Source organism: Rousettus aegyptiacus, unplaced genomic scaffold (assembly GCF_014176215.1).
Source record: "Rousettus aegyptiacus isolate mRouAeg1 unplaced genomic scaffold, mRouAeg1.p scaffold_m13_p_14, whole genome shotgun sequence".
Lineage (NCBI taxonomy): Eukaryota > Metazoa > Chordata > Mammalia > Chiroptera > Pteropodidae > Rousettus > Rousettus aegyptiacus.
Genome location: NW_023416289.1, coordinates 61,610,830 through 61,628,332, shown reverse-complemented (window position 1 = coordinate 61,628,332; position 17,503 = coordinate 61,610,830). Strand labels below are relative to the sequence as shown.

General features: G+C 51.5%; 1 protein-coding gene across 4 annotated transcripts in view; it reads left to right on the top strand.

Moving 5' to 3' along the window:
* HERC2 (HECT and RLD domain containing E3 ubiquitin protein ligase 2) overlaps positions 1–17,503 on the top strand; it is a 107,681-nt gene that overhangs the window by 64,701 nt on the left and 25,477 nt on the right. For all 4 annotated transcript variants that reach the window (XM_036232076.1, XM_036232077.1, XM_036232078.1 and 1 more), the window contains 17 exons: positions 406–596; positions 1,190–1,295; positions 1,381–1,472; positions 4,432–4,607; positions 6,861–6,972; positions 8,294–8,375; positions 8,479–8,622; positions 9,857–9,947; positions 10,217–10,394; positions 10,573–10,654; positions 10,728–10,899; positions 11,545–11,689; positions 12,716–12,941; positions 14,220–14,391; positions 15,118–15,304; positions 15,804–15,944; positions 17,247–17,438. In XM_036232076.1, the coding sequence (XP_036087969.1) occupies positions 406–596; positions 1,190–1,295; positions 1,381–1,472; positions 4,432–4,607; positions 6,861–6,972; positions 8,294–8,375; positions 8,479–8,622; positions 9,857–9,947; positions 10,217–10,394; positions 10,573–10,654; positions 10,728–10,899; positions 11,545–11,689; positions 12,716–12,941; positions 14,220–14,391; positions 15,118–15,304; positions 15,804–15,944; positions 17,247–17,438 (2,489 nt within the window). The remainder of the gene's footprint in view (positions 1–405; positions 597–1,189; positions 1,296–1,380; positions 1,473–4,431; positions 4,608–6,860; positions 6,973–8,293; positions 8,376–8,478; positions 8,623–9,856; positions 9,948–10,216; positions 10,395–10,572; positions 10,655–10,727; positions 10,900–11,544; positions 11,690–12,715; positions 12,942–14,219; positions 14,392–15,117; positions 15,305–15,803; positions 15,945–17,246; positions 17,439–17,503) is intronic.

Here is a 17,503-nt window from a genome sequence, read left to right as displayed (position 1 = left end):
TATATAAAGCTAAATTTTTAAATTTTATTTTTCAGCAAGACTTAAACTGTATCTTGCAATACAGATATGTAGTAATATTTTATTGTTAGGCTTTTCAAAGTATTTTTTTAAAATTCCATTGGAATTATTTTCTTGAATTCATTCATTTAAAAATTTTGAAACATCAGCATTGTCTGTGTACTTTTTTTGCTGGTTTCTGCATTGCATTCTGAGTATGTACCCTGATTTATATTCGACATTTTTTGCAACTTTGATATGATCATTTGACTCACCATATGAGATTTTGTAAATATTTTATGTCGGCCTAGAATGTCCCTCACAGTGCGTTCTGTGGTGAAGTTCGTGTTCTCTTGGTTGTGGAGGTTCGGCCCCACCATCTTAACACGTTTGACCACCATTACGTAGGGCAGTCGGCAATATTTTGTGGTCGTTCTGGAAAACAGCTGAAGCGTTGTCACAGCAGTCAGCCAGGGACGCTGCTGGACAGCTGGTCCCGGATGGTGAACAGCCTGCACGTGTCGTCCTCCGTCAACCAGGCCTCTCGGCTCATCGACGGCAGCGAGCCCTGCTGGCAGTCCTCCGGCTCGCAGGGAAAGGTAGGGTGACGCGGGCACCTCCTGGCACTTCGGACGGACGGCTTTACCGCCAGCTCCCTGCGAGACTGCATCGCGGTGGCACCTGTCAGTGCTTGTCTTACGTTTGAGTTGATGATTATCGTAAACATACCATTCGATTTTTATTGTCAGAGATTTTGAACAGTATGAGGTCGCAGACTTTAACACCAGTCAGGAGAGAGTGTAATAGGGTTCTGCATTTTTTAACTCCCCCACGTGAAATACGCGAGTTCAGATTCTACTCTGGTGAGAAGTTCTTTCTCATACGCCCTAACAGTTGTGCTGGCCTTTGGCAGGCTGTTGCGCTTGCCCTCACGTGTGGTCACGTCACTGGACACGCAGGTCAGGCCTGCGGGGAGGGGCTTCTGCTCCAGAGTGACTCGTGTTCTGTAACCCACTCTCGTGGGTACAGAGGGACCGCCCTGGACCAGGAGTGCGCACATGGCTTCTGGGGTGAGAGGGGGATGACCTCTCTCCTGCCACAGTGTGTTTTAAATGTCTCACGTAGATTCAGGCTTTAGTGCTACTGTTATAGTAGCTGATATTTGCTAACTGTGAACACATTTTTTTTTAAGCATTGGATTCGCTTGGAGATGTTCCCAGATGTTCTTGTTCATAGATTAAAAATGATAGTTGACCCTGCTGACAGCAGTTACATGCCGTCCCTGGTCGTCGTGTCAGGTAATGGAGTTCTTTCGGAAAGTATCTCCTACCATGTTGTAAAAACTCCTGTGTCTGATTCCTTTACCCCTCCTTTTTTTTCCAGGTGGAAATTCCCTAAATAACCTAATTGAACTGAAGACAATCAACATTAACCCCGCCGATACCACAGTGTCCCTTCTAAGTGACTGCACGGAGGTAAGTGGGTGTGATAGGGTTCCTTTCGACGGTTCGCAGATGACGATGATGAGGTGACCCTTCTGACTATGTCTGTACTAATAGCTACCATTTACCACCCCCCCAATTCTGTTTATTTTAAACTTTGACATGTACACACCTTGAATTGACTATTTACGAGATCACCTTGAAAGAGAAACAGAGGATATTCTCACTTTGGTGAGAAGGCAGGTAAATGCTCCTGGTAAAGTCATTACCAAGCCCATCAGATTGCCGTTTCGTCCTGCAAAAGTTGTTTCCATTAAATATCCACTAGTGTGTGATGTGTTTTTTCAACTGCACGTGTGACATTGAGGTTGCTTTTCTGGTGGCACACCTGTGGGCATGCAGCTGACCTTGTGAAGTGCCGAGTTGTCGATTTGTTTTGATTGGTGAGAGGGTACTTTTCAAAATAAATCCAAGTTTATTGTATTTTGAAAATTCTGTGTTAGAAAATCAGTGAAAGTTCTCTTAAACAGCACCGTTATATTTTATTTATTAAAAAAAAAAATTTAACACCTACAGCGCCTGGTATTCCAAGGTGGTCTCCCACATACTAACCAGGCCTGACCCTGCTTAGCTTCCGAAATCAGTCGGGATGGGACGCATTAAGGGTGGCGTGGCCGTAGACTCACCCTTATATTTTAGAGCCGTGATGATGCTTCTCAAATCTTTCCACACAGATGTTAACACTATTTTAATAGATGTCTTAAAAATAGTACAAATTAAGACAGCTTTTTGTGCTACCTGTATTGTCACATGAGGACACCGGATTTGTACAATGATAGTAAAGATACCAGATAATTTAATGTTTATTATGAGTAAATTTATTTTTAAATTATTAATGAAGTTTACCATCCATCGTTATTAGTTATTTATTTTGGTCTTCGCACATAAGAGCAGACAAGTTCAAGGAGATCCCAATGTTCCTTAAAAGAAGCTGGTACACAGCCGTAGGTTAATTTATTCAAGGGTGAGAGGTTGGCAACTTATATCTGGTCCGCGGGCATATACCAGCTCCTTTCCTGAGCCCAAGATTTAATGACCCCATTTTGTGTACCCGAATAAGGTTTTCATTTCCTTTTCTTCCAACCTTCAGCAAATAGAATTCTGAATGTCACAGAGCTGTTATGATATGCTGATAATTAATAATGAATACCTGTGGTGTCAATAAGTCAATATGCTGGCAAATCATTAAATTGAAATATAATATTGAGTTTTTCTTTAAAAAGATGTTATCGATTTTTAGTGCATTTAGTCATTAACTTCTTGCTAGGCAACTGAACACTGCTTGCCTAAAGTCTTAGTTATGCTCCTAAATGATTTTGTATTTTAAGTAAATCATTATGGAGTTAAATCGATAACCAGGCTTACTATTCCTAAGAGATATGTGAACTTTAATCCAGTCTATTTTCAATTTGAAAAAATTTAACATGTGATAAGTACAAGTCAACGTATATCACATAGTGAGAAGGACGAAGCATCGTGGGTCATCAGAACTCATGACCCATATTCACTCCTCACCCAGCTTCAGAACTAGAACACTCATTCAGCCCTGCGAAGCAGCCGGGCTCCCTCACGTTGCCTGTCCTGCGAACGCGGCTCGTTAGGGGACCTTTCTAACCTAACCGGGTCTAGAGAGTATACTGAATTCCCTGAGGACCCACCGCCGGCTTCAGCAGTTACTGACCTTTTTGTGAATCGTGTTTTACTGTCTCCCTCCATGCGTCTCCCAAGCCTCACCCCTTTTTTTTTTTTTATCCCTACAGTGTTTAAAAAGCAAGTCCTAGGCGTGACCTTATTTCAGTAGTGTTTACTTCAACATTGATTTCTAATAAGGGCTTAGAATATGTAACCACAATGCTGCTTTAGCACATCTAACAATTATTCTTTACTTTCACACCCTATCCAGTCGGTGTTTAAATCCTCCCAGTTGTCCCGGAAATGCCCCGTTGCAGGTGGTTTGTGTGGCCCAGGATTCACACGACACCTGCGCTTCGCACTTCTCATAAGTGTCAGTTCTCTTGGTTTTTCCCTGCCAAGGAAAGAAAGAAAGAAACTGGGCCTTTTTTTCCCTGTAGAATTTTTTACTTCTACATTTGTATTTTGCATCCCAGTGGTTTTTCAGCCTGTGCTTCCCGCAACGCCCACGCAGACCTTGAGGTCGGGTCAGGCCAGGCGAGGCCGTAGGACGCCTGTGGCAGCGCGTGTGCTCCCTGCTGCAGCTCACTGTCGATGGCAAGCAGGGACAGGGGTACAGGGTGTGGGCTCCCCGCGGGGCAGGACCGGCTGCACCAGGCCGGCGGCAGAGGCACAGGGGAGGCCGCGTCCCTCCGGGATCCTGGTGCGAACGTGCCAACAGTAGCTGTTTGTGAGACGATCAGAAAATTTGATCCCTGGCGGCACGTTAGGTGATTGGGGAGTCACCGGTTTAGCTACATAGCGACGCAGACGGGTTTTCGGTGTCCGTGTTTCAGTGGCGCACACTAGAGTGGGAACAAATGTGCTGCCTGCAACTTTCTCGTGATCCAGATGTGAGCAGAGTTGGTCACGTGTTGACGGTTGTCCAACCAGGTGACGGAGTCATGGGGCTCTTGGTACTGTTTCCTCTAATTTGTACATATTGATCTGTTTTAAAAACTGCGAAGGCTCAGTGAACCACCTGCCATTTAATTTCTTAACGCTTCTTGGCTCAGACAGGCGGCTCACAGGCGTGCGTAGCGCTTTTCGCACTTGGCTCTGTAAGAACGTCGCTGTGCGTCCCGTGTGTGGCAAGCCCGCTTGTCCTGAGGGCAGGCCCCGCTCAGACGTGGCAGGCTTGCCATTCGGACGCAGGGACGGCTCCGGCTAGGCACGCAGCCGCGTGGCGGGTGTGCTGCTGTCCACCGCAGGTGGCTCGTGCTCGGGTCTAAAGGGTCTGCTGTCCCTGTATCTTGTCCAGTATCACAGGTACATCGAGATCGCAATCAAGCAGTGCCGGAGCTCCGGGATCGACTGCAAGATCCACGGCCTCGTCCTGCTGGGCCGCGTCCGTGCTGAGGACGAGGACTGGGCCGCCGTCCCTTTCCTGGCCTCGGACAACGAAGAGGAGGAGGACGAGAAGGCCAGCGGTGGGAGGTGGGCCTCTGTCCCCTGGCGCCCGCGCCCACTCGCGCCGGGGTCCGCGCTGTCACGGTGGATGTTGCGTTAGAGCAGGTCTCGGAGGGACAGTGTTCTCGCACCTGCAGGGCTGTCTGGGGAATTTTAGTTACGTTTGCAAAAATTATAATCGATTTGGCTTTAGGGAAATGTTTAATGTGGAAACACGGTGTATCTAGAAAAATGCCACTGTAAAGGGGAAGTAAAATGTTTAGTTTTTCTGCTTCTACTATCACAGCTAAGGTTTCGCTATACATCCTTCTAGTTTCTTTTTTACCTGTCCCCAATCGTGTTTTCCTGTGGAAACGGTACAGTGTGCTATGTATTTTATAGGCTTCCTTGTTAAGTATTGTTTACTTTTAAATATAAAAAGTTCATTATGGTAAAATACACATAACGTAAGCTGTGCCGTCTTGCCCACTTTGGAGTGTGAGCTCAGTGGCGCCAAGCACACTCACCGTGCCCTCAGAGGGGCAGCAGGGTTGCCAGACAGGTTGCCTGAGCGGGAGCGCCAGGTCAGCGGTCCCCAGCGGGAGGTGGGGGGCATATCCGGGCACCAGCGGAGCTCTGTGGCCGCGCCCTGCACCTGGGAGTGCCTTCTGCGTGCGCCCTAAGCCGCCCCCTGCCGCAGGGCACGGTCTGGCAGTCGCCGAGGGGTGCAGCTGAAGGGGCCAGCGAGGTCATCCAGGGTTCCGCGATCAGGGGTTGGGACTTCGTCTTGTTTTATTCCGGAAACTTTGCATGGAAGTTGAAAAGAGAAAAGTGTGGGTAACGCTGCCTCATCTAGAATGTACGTTACCCCACGTGATCCAGTCCAAACCGATTGTATCCACACATGTCATGTCAGGAAAAGGCCAGTTCGCTAAAATCATTGGCGTCTTTAAGGGAGAGGGTTGTAGGTGGGCATTTTCTTATTTAGTCGCCACCAAGATGAATCGGCTAGTTGTAATTTGCACGTGCACTATTGTGTGTGTGAAATAACTGAAAAACTTTGAGCTTTACTCACTGAATAAATTTTTATGTAATTGAGCCCAGTAGAAGTTCTAGATATTTGAATGTAATGGATGTTTTCCTGTCAGATATCATTCATTGGCCAAGAACTCTGGGGGCGCAATGAGCCTCCCACAGGGCAGGCCAGCCGAGGGTGCCCGCACTGGCCACCTGCTGGCACCAATCCTGTTGGGTGACACATGGTGTCAGTCCTTACATATCACACATACGACTCCCGGTGTCCTATACAGATTTCGGGCTAAAAATTTCAAGTAATTACATGTGCACCTACTTCCTTTTCCTATTTCTGGTATCAGATGAAAGAGTTTTCCTACATTTTTATTTTCAAACCGTAAACTCTTTTACTCCTTAAAGTCTGTGTTCATTAGTATATAACACGTTAGAAAACCACACCCGTCTAGAACTCTTCTCTGCAGACGTAGGTTATCCATCCTAGCTAATAAAAACAGAGCAAAGCACACGGAAGCCAAAGCCTCAGATGGAGGCAGCTATTCCTTAGCCTCTGGCGTCAAAGCGTCAGCCAGGGAAGTCCAGCACTGTCAGGCCCCACTCAGGTCCCAAGCGGGGGAGCCTGTGTCAACTAAGCGTGTGGCCACGGAGGATGGGTCAGGAGTGAGCAGGGCAGCAGGAGCAGCTGCCAGCCCTGTGCCTCCGGCCTCCTGGAAGGGTAGGGTGGGGACCGCGAGCAGAGCCGGCCAGTGTGGAGACAGGTGGTGTAAAGGAAGGAAGTTGGCTTTTGCGTTGGGCCACCTGTCTGCGTTAGAGGGTATGTGGCTATGTCAGTTTTATTATTTCTTCGGGGGAAAAAATGACCGCACACCTGTCTAGGTTTAGGGACATTGCTCCAGTGCCCATCCCATAGTGACTCTGGGTCATTTACCCGATGTCACATCAGTAGTAGCTTCACGTTGAGGTGGTGGGTGGCAGCTGCCACATTCCACTTGGAGACGAGAAGGGGGTGCTGCCCGGAGCACTGTGGAAGGTCCCCACCAGGAGCAAAGGCCGAAGTCGGACTCCGGCCCGGAACGGCAGCGTGCTCTGTGTGGCGGCTCCGGCCCTCTGCACACTCATTCCTGTGTGTGCTTGAGGGATTTTTGTATGAAAACAAACCCCTGAAAGTGATGGCAGCCAGCAGACTTCGTGCGCTCAAGGTTGCTTTCCTCTTAATTTTTAAAATATTTTATGCGGAGTGATCCGTGTTCCTCTCTTTCCCGCGGTTAGCCTCATCAGGAAGAAGGCGGCGGGACTGGAATCGGCAGCCACCGTAAGGACCAAAGTGTTCGTGTGGGGGCTGAATGACAAGGACCAGCTGGGCGGGCTGAAAGGCTCTAAGGTACTCCCTGCGCCTGACGTCACCCTGTCCCCTGTCCCCACATCACCGAGGAGGAGCTTTGCTCGCGCCTTTGTCCAAGCAACAGCCAGGCCTCTTTGGAAGCTTTGATAATGGTTTTACCCTCCATGTGTTGTTTTTTAAATTGACTTTTCTAAAGTAATTCTTGACATCAACTCACAGACCTTATCAGACTTAATTTTCTGAAAAGCCTCTCTTTTGGGAAGATAGTACATTATAGGTATAGTTGCATTATTGCTGTTTTATAAACCAGAAAATACACTCTTGAAAAGATTTAGCAAGCACATGGATGACAGTTATAGACTATGATCATTTTTGCCTACTGTGACAAAACGATGAGTAAAAAGTACCGTAGAGGTACAGAGATGAGCAAGACGTGATTTAAAGAGTAGATCTGACAAGGGATGTATTCGAACTAGAGCTGAATTCAGTGTCCCCTACCTGAGGACCACAGAACAGCCCTCTGAGTGGCAGGCGCGTGTGCTCTCTTCGGGGTCCTGAGACTTTGCCGTTGCAGACCCCTCGGTCCCTGCTGTCAAGCTGGGAAGGAAAGTTAGAACATACTTGTCCCTCCTTTCAAGACAATGCACTTTCATCTTTATTTGAACAGCCCTAGTCTCCACTAGGCAGGGAGCAGGGAGCCCGGAGGGTCAGTCACGACCTTGGAGGTGAGGTCGTGGCCCCTGTTGGAGTTTGCACTGGAAAGGTGGCTTTGGGCTGCGTGGCTGTGATAAGAACCCTTTGCCCACCGTGGTGACCGCCTCGGACACACGGGAATCACGAAGGGCTTCTCCGGGCCTTTAAGAATTTCAAATTCAATCACACACACCTGAATGGGGAGTTTAAGCATGTAATTTTTAGAGGTGTCGGAATCAACAGGAGTGAGCAGGACGTAACAAATAGAATACGGTTTAGCAATGTTTGTTTATATCTTTGTATTCGGTGTGTTTTATTTTTCACCTTTTATTTTGAAGAAGTTCTAATGTGCCCACGTAGAAAGAGCAGGGACCTGCGCCCTGGTGGCCCTGTAGCGAAATCAGCAGTGACCAGCAGATGTGTTTTGTTTTTACATCCTGTATACCCCACCCCTGTTTATTTGAAAGTAAATCTCATTATATCATCTCATTCTTAAAATACTGAACTGTGTGTTCCTAAGAGAAAAATCACGGCTTTGATTAATTTAATCAAGCAAATTGATAGTAATTCCTGTATCATCTAATAAGGTTACTTGTAATTATAAAAGTGGAAATAAAATTCTCTTTTTTTCTTCTTTTGCTTTAAAAAAAAAAAAATTCTGTTTCAGATAAAGGTTCCTTCGTTCTCTGAGACGTTGTCTGCTTTGAATGCAGTCCAGGTGGCCGGTGGTTCCAAAAGCTTGTTTGCAGGTATGATTATGCTAATATTAAAGTTGTTAAAGATCATGCTTTGCTCTACAAACATAGTAGTTATGCCGTGAAAAGTGAGTGCCACTCGCCCTTGTCCCTGCAGTGACCGTGGAAGGGAAGGTGTACGCCTGCGGAGAAGCCACCAACGGCCGGCTGGGGCTGGGCGTCTCCAGTGGCACTGTGCCCGTCCCTCGGCAGGTCACGGCGCTCAGCAGTTATGTGGTCAAGAAGGTGGCCGTTCACTCAGGTACCAGGCTGGCGTTGGCATGCAGAAGTGGGTTGGCTGAGGCTCGTGCTCTGCCAGTAACTGGGGCCCTTAAACGGTTTCTTCTAAGGCGTCCTCGTGCCCCTCTGCGGTCCCGCGTGGTTATTAGGGGCAGACCTGGAGGGCGGCAGTGTCCAGGTGCTCTGCAGTGAATTATTGTTGCCACATGAGGCCTTCGGACTTGAGCTCTTGGCCGTCCAGGTGGGGGCATCCCCCTCTGAGGAGGGGTCTCCAGGCCAGGAGCCCGGTCTCTTGGCCTCATAGCGTCTTTGAGGTCATCGCATTCTGTGCCTGAACACGTTATTTTTCTGGGAAAGAGCCTATAACTTTCTTTAGATTTCCAAAGTATCTGTGAACCCCAGCGATAAGAAAGGTCCGTTAAAAAAAATCACACTCCTTCAACTTAGCAAATGTGTTGTGAGTGTTATTTCAGAGCACAGCGCTGGGCCTCTGAGGAATGAAACCGAATGTGCGCGTGCCGAAGAGGGCGAGGGCCAGCACCGTGTGACAGGAAATCCCAACAAGGCTGGCTCAGAGTCCTAAGCAAGGCGGAAGTTAGCTTGTCTTCCCCTCAAAAGCCGGTGGCGGTCCAGGGCCAGCGTGGCGCCTCCACGCTCAGCCCCGCCGACGGACGGCCCCGTGGCTCCATGCGAGGCTGCACGGGCGTCCCCCAGCCGCCTCGGTCCCCCCGGCCTCTTTTCCAGAAGCCTCATTTGTGTCACACCTCTGTTGCCACCCTCTCTGGGCAAGAGGGTGCGGGGGCCTGGGAGGCCAGGAGCTGGCGGGGACGGAGGTGACAGGAAACGCCAGCAAAGGCTAGTGGTGTGCTTGGGAGGGGGCACGTGCGCCCGCTTCTCTTGGACAGCTCTTCGTTAGGGCGCACTTCTCGCTGCGTTTAGTGACCTGCTTTATCACGGATGCACTTATTTTTTCTTTTCCATCTGAATTCGGATTTGTTATATATTTAACACAACAGGAAACCCCTTAATAAACAGCAGTATTTTGCCTCTTCTTTCCTAAAATTCTTTTTGGAATTTGAACTTCGTGGTTTAATAAACGTTCACTCGTATACATTCGTCCCCCTGAAACGTCACTCTTTTTACTCGTCTATTCAACACGCGTCGATTGAGCACGTGCTCATGCCAGGCGCGCAGGCAGGTGCCCTGTGGCCCTCCGTGCCCTGGCGCCGGGCCCCACCTCTGTGTGATCGTTGCAGGCGGCCGGCACGCCACGGCGTTAACCGCCGACGGGAAGGTGTTCTCCTGGGGCGAAGGCGACGACGGCAAGCTCGGACACTTCAGCAGGCTGTGAGTTCCCTCTGTCACGCGCTAAGCAGCAGCTGGCCCTGACAGTCGCAGTGACTGCCTCTGATGGTTATTGTGCAGCAAAGTGAATAGGTTATTTATAAAACTGGAACCTAAAAGTGCAGTTGGACAGTCTGTGGGACTGAGTCCTCACGCGTTCGTTCTAAGGTGCCAGTTAAGTTGGTCTGCAGACGTGGGTCAGCGTGGATGTCCTTCCTCTCCTGTGGGGAAGGCCGCGTTGGTCATGGGGACTGTCACTCCGCCTGCCCTAGGAACTGTGACAAACCGCGGCTCATCGAGGCCCTGAAGAGCAGGCGCATCCGGGACATCGCCTGTGGGAGCTCGCACAGCGCAGCCCTCACGTCCAGCGGCGAGCTCTACACCTGGGGCCTCGGCGAGTATGGCCGGCTGGGGCACGGGGACAACGTGACGCAGCTGAAGCCCAAAATGGTGATTGCGCGCGCTCACAGCGCTCGCGGGCAAGGCGCCGCCCGCCGGGTCGCGGGAGGCTGGGCCTCGGCGTGGGGGAGCGCGCGGCCCGTGCGCGTCGTCGCCTTTCGGCCTGGAGAAGACCCCTGCCCTCCCCGGTGCCCGCGCTTGATTCTGTCTTCCCTTTGCGGTTGAGTAGGTGAAGGTCCTCGTCGGTCACAGAGTGGTGCAGGTGGCCTGTGGGAGCAGAGACGCCCAGACGCTGGCTCTGACCGACGAAGGTGAGCTGTGCCTGGCGGTGTCCGCTGAGGGGTGCGTGGGGAGACGCCGCCTCACGTGTTCTCCTGACCCTAGGTCTGGTGTTCTCCTGGGGCGATGGCGACTTCGGAAAATTGGGCCGCGGAGGAAGCGAAGGCTGCAATGTTCCCCAGAACATCGAGCGGCTGAACGGGCAGGGCGTGTGCCAGATCGAGTGCGGCGCGCAGTTCTCCTTGGCGCTCACGAAGTCGGGCGTGGTGTGGACGTGGTGCGTGGACCCCAGCGTGTGGGCCGTGCAGGCCGCGGGGCAGCCCAGAGCGCGCCAGGGCCCTTTTCTTCCTGCCCCAGCACCGCGGGCCTCCCGCCCCTTTGAGTTGGGGTTGACGAAAGTGTGACAAGAACTTTCCCATGTAACCGGGTGTTTTGAAGAAAGCGCCGGAGCCTGGTGGCCCGGCGTGCCATTCCTGTGGACATGAGGGTCCTCAGGAGAGTTTCTTCTGATTATCTTGATCTTGAGGGAGTTGACGTGTGTTTCTTGTGAAAGCTGATTTTATTAAATCAGAAAGGAGCGGGGCACCCAGCTGACACTGGACGGTGTGAGGGGCCCTCGCTGAGTCCCGCGGCCCAGAGGCAGCTTGAGAATTGACGAGACAGGAGTTTCGGAGGAACTGGAGGTCGTTGATCACGTCTTAGTCTCTTTATGTGAAAACTACACCAACACCGAAATGTTGGAAAGCTCATGTCCAGGGTCTCATGCATAATTAGTGGCACCTTTGTTATGATGGCTATAAAGCCCTCGGGCAGTGTGTGGCATTGCCGCTGAGCCAGCTCTGGGGCTGCAAGCAGTGGGTGTCCCATGCGGAGCGCCGTCGGCCTGTCCCCACACACCGACGTGTGCTCCGGCCTCCCACAGGGGCAAGGGCGACTACTTCCGGCTGGGCCACGGCTCCGACGTGCACGTGCGGAAGCCTCAGGTGGTGGAGGGACTGCGGGGGAAGAAGATCGTGCACGTGGCCGTTGGGGCCCTGCACTGCCTGGCCGTCACGGACGCGGGGCAGGTAAGCTGAGCTCACGACAGGCCCTTGTCCCGTCAGAAGTGTCCCCCGTGGTGAGGTGAGTGTGGGCATGTGAAGAAGCAGGCAGTGGGCTGTTGTCAACGGGGCCCCCGTTGTCAGCCTGAGCGGGCAGGACCCCAGGCAGGCGTCGCTGACCGACGGGCACAGGAAGTGGGCTTTCCGACTCTGGGGTCCTCACCACAGGAAGGGCGTGCTGCCGCCAGAGGTGCTCCCATTGCCAAGGGCGAGCGGCGAGCTCCGCGCGCTTCAGCTCAGAGATAAAGCCGGCCCTGTCCAGGGTGGCCGTTCTTCTGCGGCGACAGGCCACGGTGCTAGCGTTGAGAGGCACTGACGGCAGCCGGTAGGCACTGTCACTCAGGGTGACGTAAAAGTGGGTGAGGCCTCCCGATTCTTTAAAGCCGTGGCCTGAGTGGCAGTCATTTCCTTACCCACGAGGGACACGTTCTGGGACCCCCAGTGTGGACAGTGCCAAAGCCTGTACATACAGCGGGTCCTCGAATCACATCGTTTTGTTCAGCGTCATTTTTGCTACATCGATGAGAAGACTACTGTATCCCAGTGGAGGCCGCCATCTGTGTGGAGTCTGCACACCCTCCTCCCCCCACGTCCCAAAGACGTGCCTTCGGGGCGGTCCGGTGTGTCTGGACTGTTCCCGCCCAAGCAGGTGCACCCTGCGATGGAGGGCCATCTGTCCGGGTGCCCCCCTGCCCTGTACCCTGAGCTGCCACGACAGGCTCCGGGCCATGGCTGGCCGAGGGCAACAAGAGGACCCATGATGAAGGACGGCTGCGCTTGAAAAATGAGCACATCGTTCATGATCGTTTTTCTTTACAAAATAAAGGAAAAAGTGGGTCACTGCACTGAAAGAGGACGTCCCCGCCTCCGCTCACGGATGGCGGATGAACCCAGGGGGTCGATGCGGTGTTAATCCTCATAGTCATCGGCGAGAGTTTTGAAGGAACTAAGAAAATGTTCTGAAATGTTGACATACTGTTCTCCTCTTGACAGGTGTACGCTTGGGGTGACAATGACCATGGCCAGCAGGGCAATGGCACGACCACGGTTAACAGGAAGCCCACACTCGTGCAAGGCTTGGAAGGCCAGAAGATCACGCGGGTGGCTTGCGGGTCTTCGCACAGCGTGGCGTGGACCACGGTGGACGTGGCAACACCCTCTGTGCACGAGCCAGTCCTGTTCCAGACTGCGAGGGACCCTCTGGGCGCCTCCTACCTAGGTAACCTGGACTTGTGTCCTGCCAGTGTGTTCCGAAGAAGCGCTGTGGACAGCCACCGCGCTGACGTCGTCCTGCGCGCTGTCGGGCGCTGCCGGGACCCCTCGTCCCTCACGGCCCCTCCCCCTCCCCCGCACCGCCGGCTGCTTTCCTAGGGCCCCGAGGTCATGTTTCGTTCTTCGGAGCATCACATGAATGATCACGTAGCATGTCTCTTCTTATCTCAGTGTTTTCACTCAGCCTGATCATTTTGTGTAGAATTGGCATCATTTCGGTACGATTCACCCCTGAAACCATCTGGGCTTAGAGTTTTCTTTGTGGGGTTTCTCTGTTTTTTAACCACAAATTTTACTTCCTTTATAAATACAAGGTCATCTATTTCTTTTCTAGTAAGATTTATACCTTTGTTGGAGGTTACCTATTTCAACTAAATTGTTGAATTTATTGCGATTAAAGTTGGTCTCGGTATTTTTGTTTACTTTTCTTTTAATATTTTTAGACTCTGTAGTGATGTCATATCTCTTATTCTTTATATTGGTAATTCTATCTTCTCTTTCCAGTTTCTCTAGAGGTTTATCAATTTTATTTTTTCAAAGGACAAGTTGATGTTTTTCTTGGTTTTTCTCTGTTGCTTTTCCGTTTTCTAGTTCATCTCTGCTCTAATCGTTACTAATTCTTCATTTGGTCTGCCGCACCCTCGGCCGGGGTGAGCGGAGGCATGGCACCCCTTCACGGCTCTCATAGGCAGCTTGCCCCGTCCAGTCCTGTGAGCTCTGGCCACCATTTTCACAGAGACCCCTGGGCTCCACCTGGCCCCCATTGAGACCTAGGGACTCCCAGGGCAGTGAGCTGGAACATGTGTCCAGTAAGATCGTTATTGGTGACCTCCTTTCTTTTCTCCACTGTTTGGATCATCTTTTGTCTCACATGTCAATGTAATAAATATAGTTGTTAATTATAGCACTCTACCGCTGACATTTGTGTCACAGAAGTTGTCGTTAAATGTATTTTGCATAAGCATCTACATCGTTTTGCAGTTCCAGTGAGCCTTTGCTGAAGTAGCTGTTTCATAAAGCCATAGATGAAAGAAAACAAGTGTTTTTTTTTGTTGTTGTTTGTTTGTTTGTTTGTTTTTACTTTAAAGACCATTAACAAACATGGTACCTAATTTTGAAATAGCAAAATGCAGACTGCAGTGTTTTAGACTTAAACTGAAGGTCACAGTATAGGAATAGAACAGACGTGATCTTCAAAATCGTGCCCGAGCTGTTTCCTTTTCAGGCGTGCCTTCAGATGCCGACTCTTCTGCCACCAGTAATAAAACCAGTGGTGCAAATAATGTGAAACCAAACCGCCCCTCCCTCGCCAAGATTCTCCTGTCGCTGGATGGGAACCTGGCAAAGCAGCAGGCTCTGTCTCACGTGCTCACGGCGCTGCAGATCACCTATGCCAGGTGGGCCGCCCGCCGACTTTCGAAATCCCACCATTATGTGAGCTTTGGGTCTTTGTGACTTTCTGATGGGTCACATGTCTCACAGAACGTTGTAGTACTGTCTTTAAATACTGTGAGTTGGACAGTAGATGGTGACACAAACCTTGGCGCATACTCTAATGGGGGCCGAAATGTGACTCAGAAAACCATGTCAAAGAACATTTTGTTAGTTTCTGTGGCCAGTAAGCACGACTATTTGGGAGACGAGAGGAAGGATTAGTTGATAGTAATATTTGGTAATGTTTAAAGCCACTTATCCTCTCGTTCACTCAAACACTCAATAAAGCAGAGTTTTGGTAGTTGGAACTTTTCCGAGATTTTGCTGTTTTCTCGAAGTAAGTGGGTCCGTAGTGGGTTACGGTCATGGCCCTGGTGCATGGAAGTCAGTACACAGGTGACTCCGTTGTTGAGAGGACACCTTGTCCCTGCTGCCCGCTGTGCGGTGCCCTCGGCGTGCGGCTCTCGGTGGGCGCAGGATCACCCTCCGGCTCCAGCAAGACCCGGGAGGAGGCCTGTGTTCGGCCGTTTTCTCCTCTCATCGGTGTGTGAATAGTTTGGCTCGCGGCCGATGAGCTTGTGTGTGCCCGGCACACGCGAGGGAGGCCTTCAGTGAGCGCCGTGCCACGTCCTGACCACTGTCCTAAGGTGGCGATGACCTCTCACCGGCCTGGCTTTGCCTCTTGACAGGGACGCCGTCGTTGAGGCCCTGATGCCAGCCAGCATGATCGCCCCAGTGGAGTGTCCCTCGTTGTCCCCGGCACCCCCTTCGGACACCTCTGCCGTGGCCAGCCCTGTGAACGGGGAGGACTGTGTGTCGGCTGTAGACCTTGAGGGCAGCCTGAGTCCGAGTCCGTGGCAGGAGAAGAGAGGCGAGGTAGAGGCAGCGAGAGGCTCTGTCGGAGCAGCAGGCCGGCGCCACGGCGGGGAGGGGCGGCCGTTCTGTCGCGGGCTTCCTGCCTGCTACGCCTTTGGGCTTGATAGGACAGACCCTGCTCTGGTAAAAAGGGAACTTCCCCTCGCTTAGTCGGGAATAGGTTTGTTCTCATAAAAGTTGCTAAGTGCAAGTCCATAGTTTTTGTTATTTAATTCTGAAACCTCGAAGCTTTGAAAGTCAAAGATTTTTTAAATTTTGGCGGAAAACCCAACTCGAACAGCTGAGAGCTCGTTTTCTTTTCCATGTAACCCGTTGTGAATGCTGGGAGTTTTCCTGGGAATGCGAACGTGTTCAACGTTGAGGGGCTGCCCCAGACCCCACTGGAGGTGGCGGTGGGGAGCATTCCAAATGGCCAGAGGGGCTTAGATATGGCTTTTTGGAGTTTTGTGGGAAGTGTGCCACGTTGTGTTTTTCCCCTTCCCGTGTGTTTTTAAACTAGATAATCTGTTCCGAGGATGCTGTGACCCCCTCCGCAGTGACCCCATCTGCTTCCTCAGCTTCTTCACGGCCATTTATCCCAGTGACAGATGACCCAGGAGCTGCCAGCATCATCGCAGAAACCATGACCAAGACCAAAGAGGTCAAGGGGCTTTCGTCTTTACTATTTTGCAATAATCTTAAACATACACAGAGGCTGCGGAAGTAGTGTGTGGAAACAGAACGCAGCGTGGTCTGGTGCATGTTAGCACCACGCGGTTGGGGACAGCTGCAGGCACAGCCCCGTGCGGTCACAGGCTCCGTGTGTCCTGAGTGTCGGCGCATTAAGGTCGATCCAGGACTGTGTCTCGTCCACACACCCACTCAGGTTTTGCTCGTCGTCATGGGAATATTGGTGTTCACGTTCCTCTTAGTGGACAGATCCAGGGAGTGTGTGTGCACACATGCATGTAGGCTATGTGCGCATGTGCATGTGTAGCTGTGCTGTGCTCGCGCACACACAGTAGCGATGCACGTTGGTTCCCTCGTGTACCTGTGCGTGTTGAACACCACGGTCCCTGGCAGCGCGGCCGCGGCTCCGCCTGCTCCGTGTCCACAGCCCGCCTCAGACAGCGGGACACCTCGCTCCTGTCGTTGGCAGTTCTTCACTTCCCCTCAGTGGCCGGTCTCCCATCTGGGCCACATGTGCTCCCTTCTCCCCCCACACAGCTTCTGGCACACAGACCGGCCTGCCCTCTGCAGGGATGGCCTCCGACCTTGCCGGACCTGTGACCTCCCCTCCTCCCTCATGCTGGCTGACCCAAACCAGGGGTGCCTTCCTCTGGCCTCTGTCACACCGGCCACCCCCACACGTGGACTCCATCTGCGGCCCACTCAGCTGCTCCCTACACCAGCCCGTCCCGCCCGGCCCACACTTTGCGCATTGCCCATGTGCACCCCGGGGACAAACGTGCATTATTTTTAATACATTTAGAACTCTTGGTGTATTATCCTGTGGCTGCTGGCAAAAACATGTCCCGTGGAAATTACTTGTAACCATCTGTGATAATTAGAAAGTCGTTATTTATAAACTGGGGATCAGGACTCCACTTTTGCTGTTTGGCAGCCTCCTGGGATGCGGGTTTAATGCGGATGTTATTCCAAATCATTATCATCACACCTGTGATACGAACTTGGTCACAGTGTGAATTATTACTTCTTCTAGTTTAGACATTCCTTTTGGCAGAAGCTTTTGTTAATTTATAAAACAGTTAATTGGCCTTGAAAGCATAGTCCATGGCGGTGGAGATTTTAGGGGCCTGTCATTTCCTAATCTGGTATTTCATGGTCTTAAATGCCTGATCAACTCCCTCCTTATTCATTATTGCTCATCATGTTTCCTTTGAGCTTATGGGTGACCATCTCTTAATGTATCATTCCTCAGTTTACTTGTTGGGCTTTTTAGGATGTCGAAAGCCAGAATAAAGCATCAGGCCCAGAACCTCTGTCCTTGGATGAGTTCACCAGTCTGCTGGTCTCGGACGACACCCGTGTCCTGGTGGACCTGCTCAAGCTGTCCGTGTGCAGCCGGGCGGGGGACAAGGGCAGGGACGTGCTTTCGGCCGTGCTGTCCGGCATGGGCACCGCGTACCCACAGGTGAGCGCACGCCGCGACGGGGCCCCTGCTCTCCCAGGGCGGCGCTGGCACCGCGCCCCGCCTGC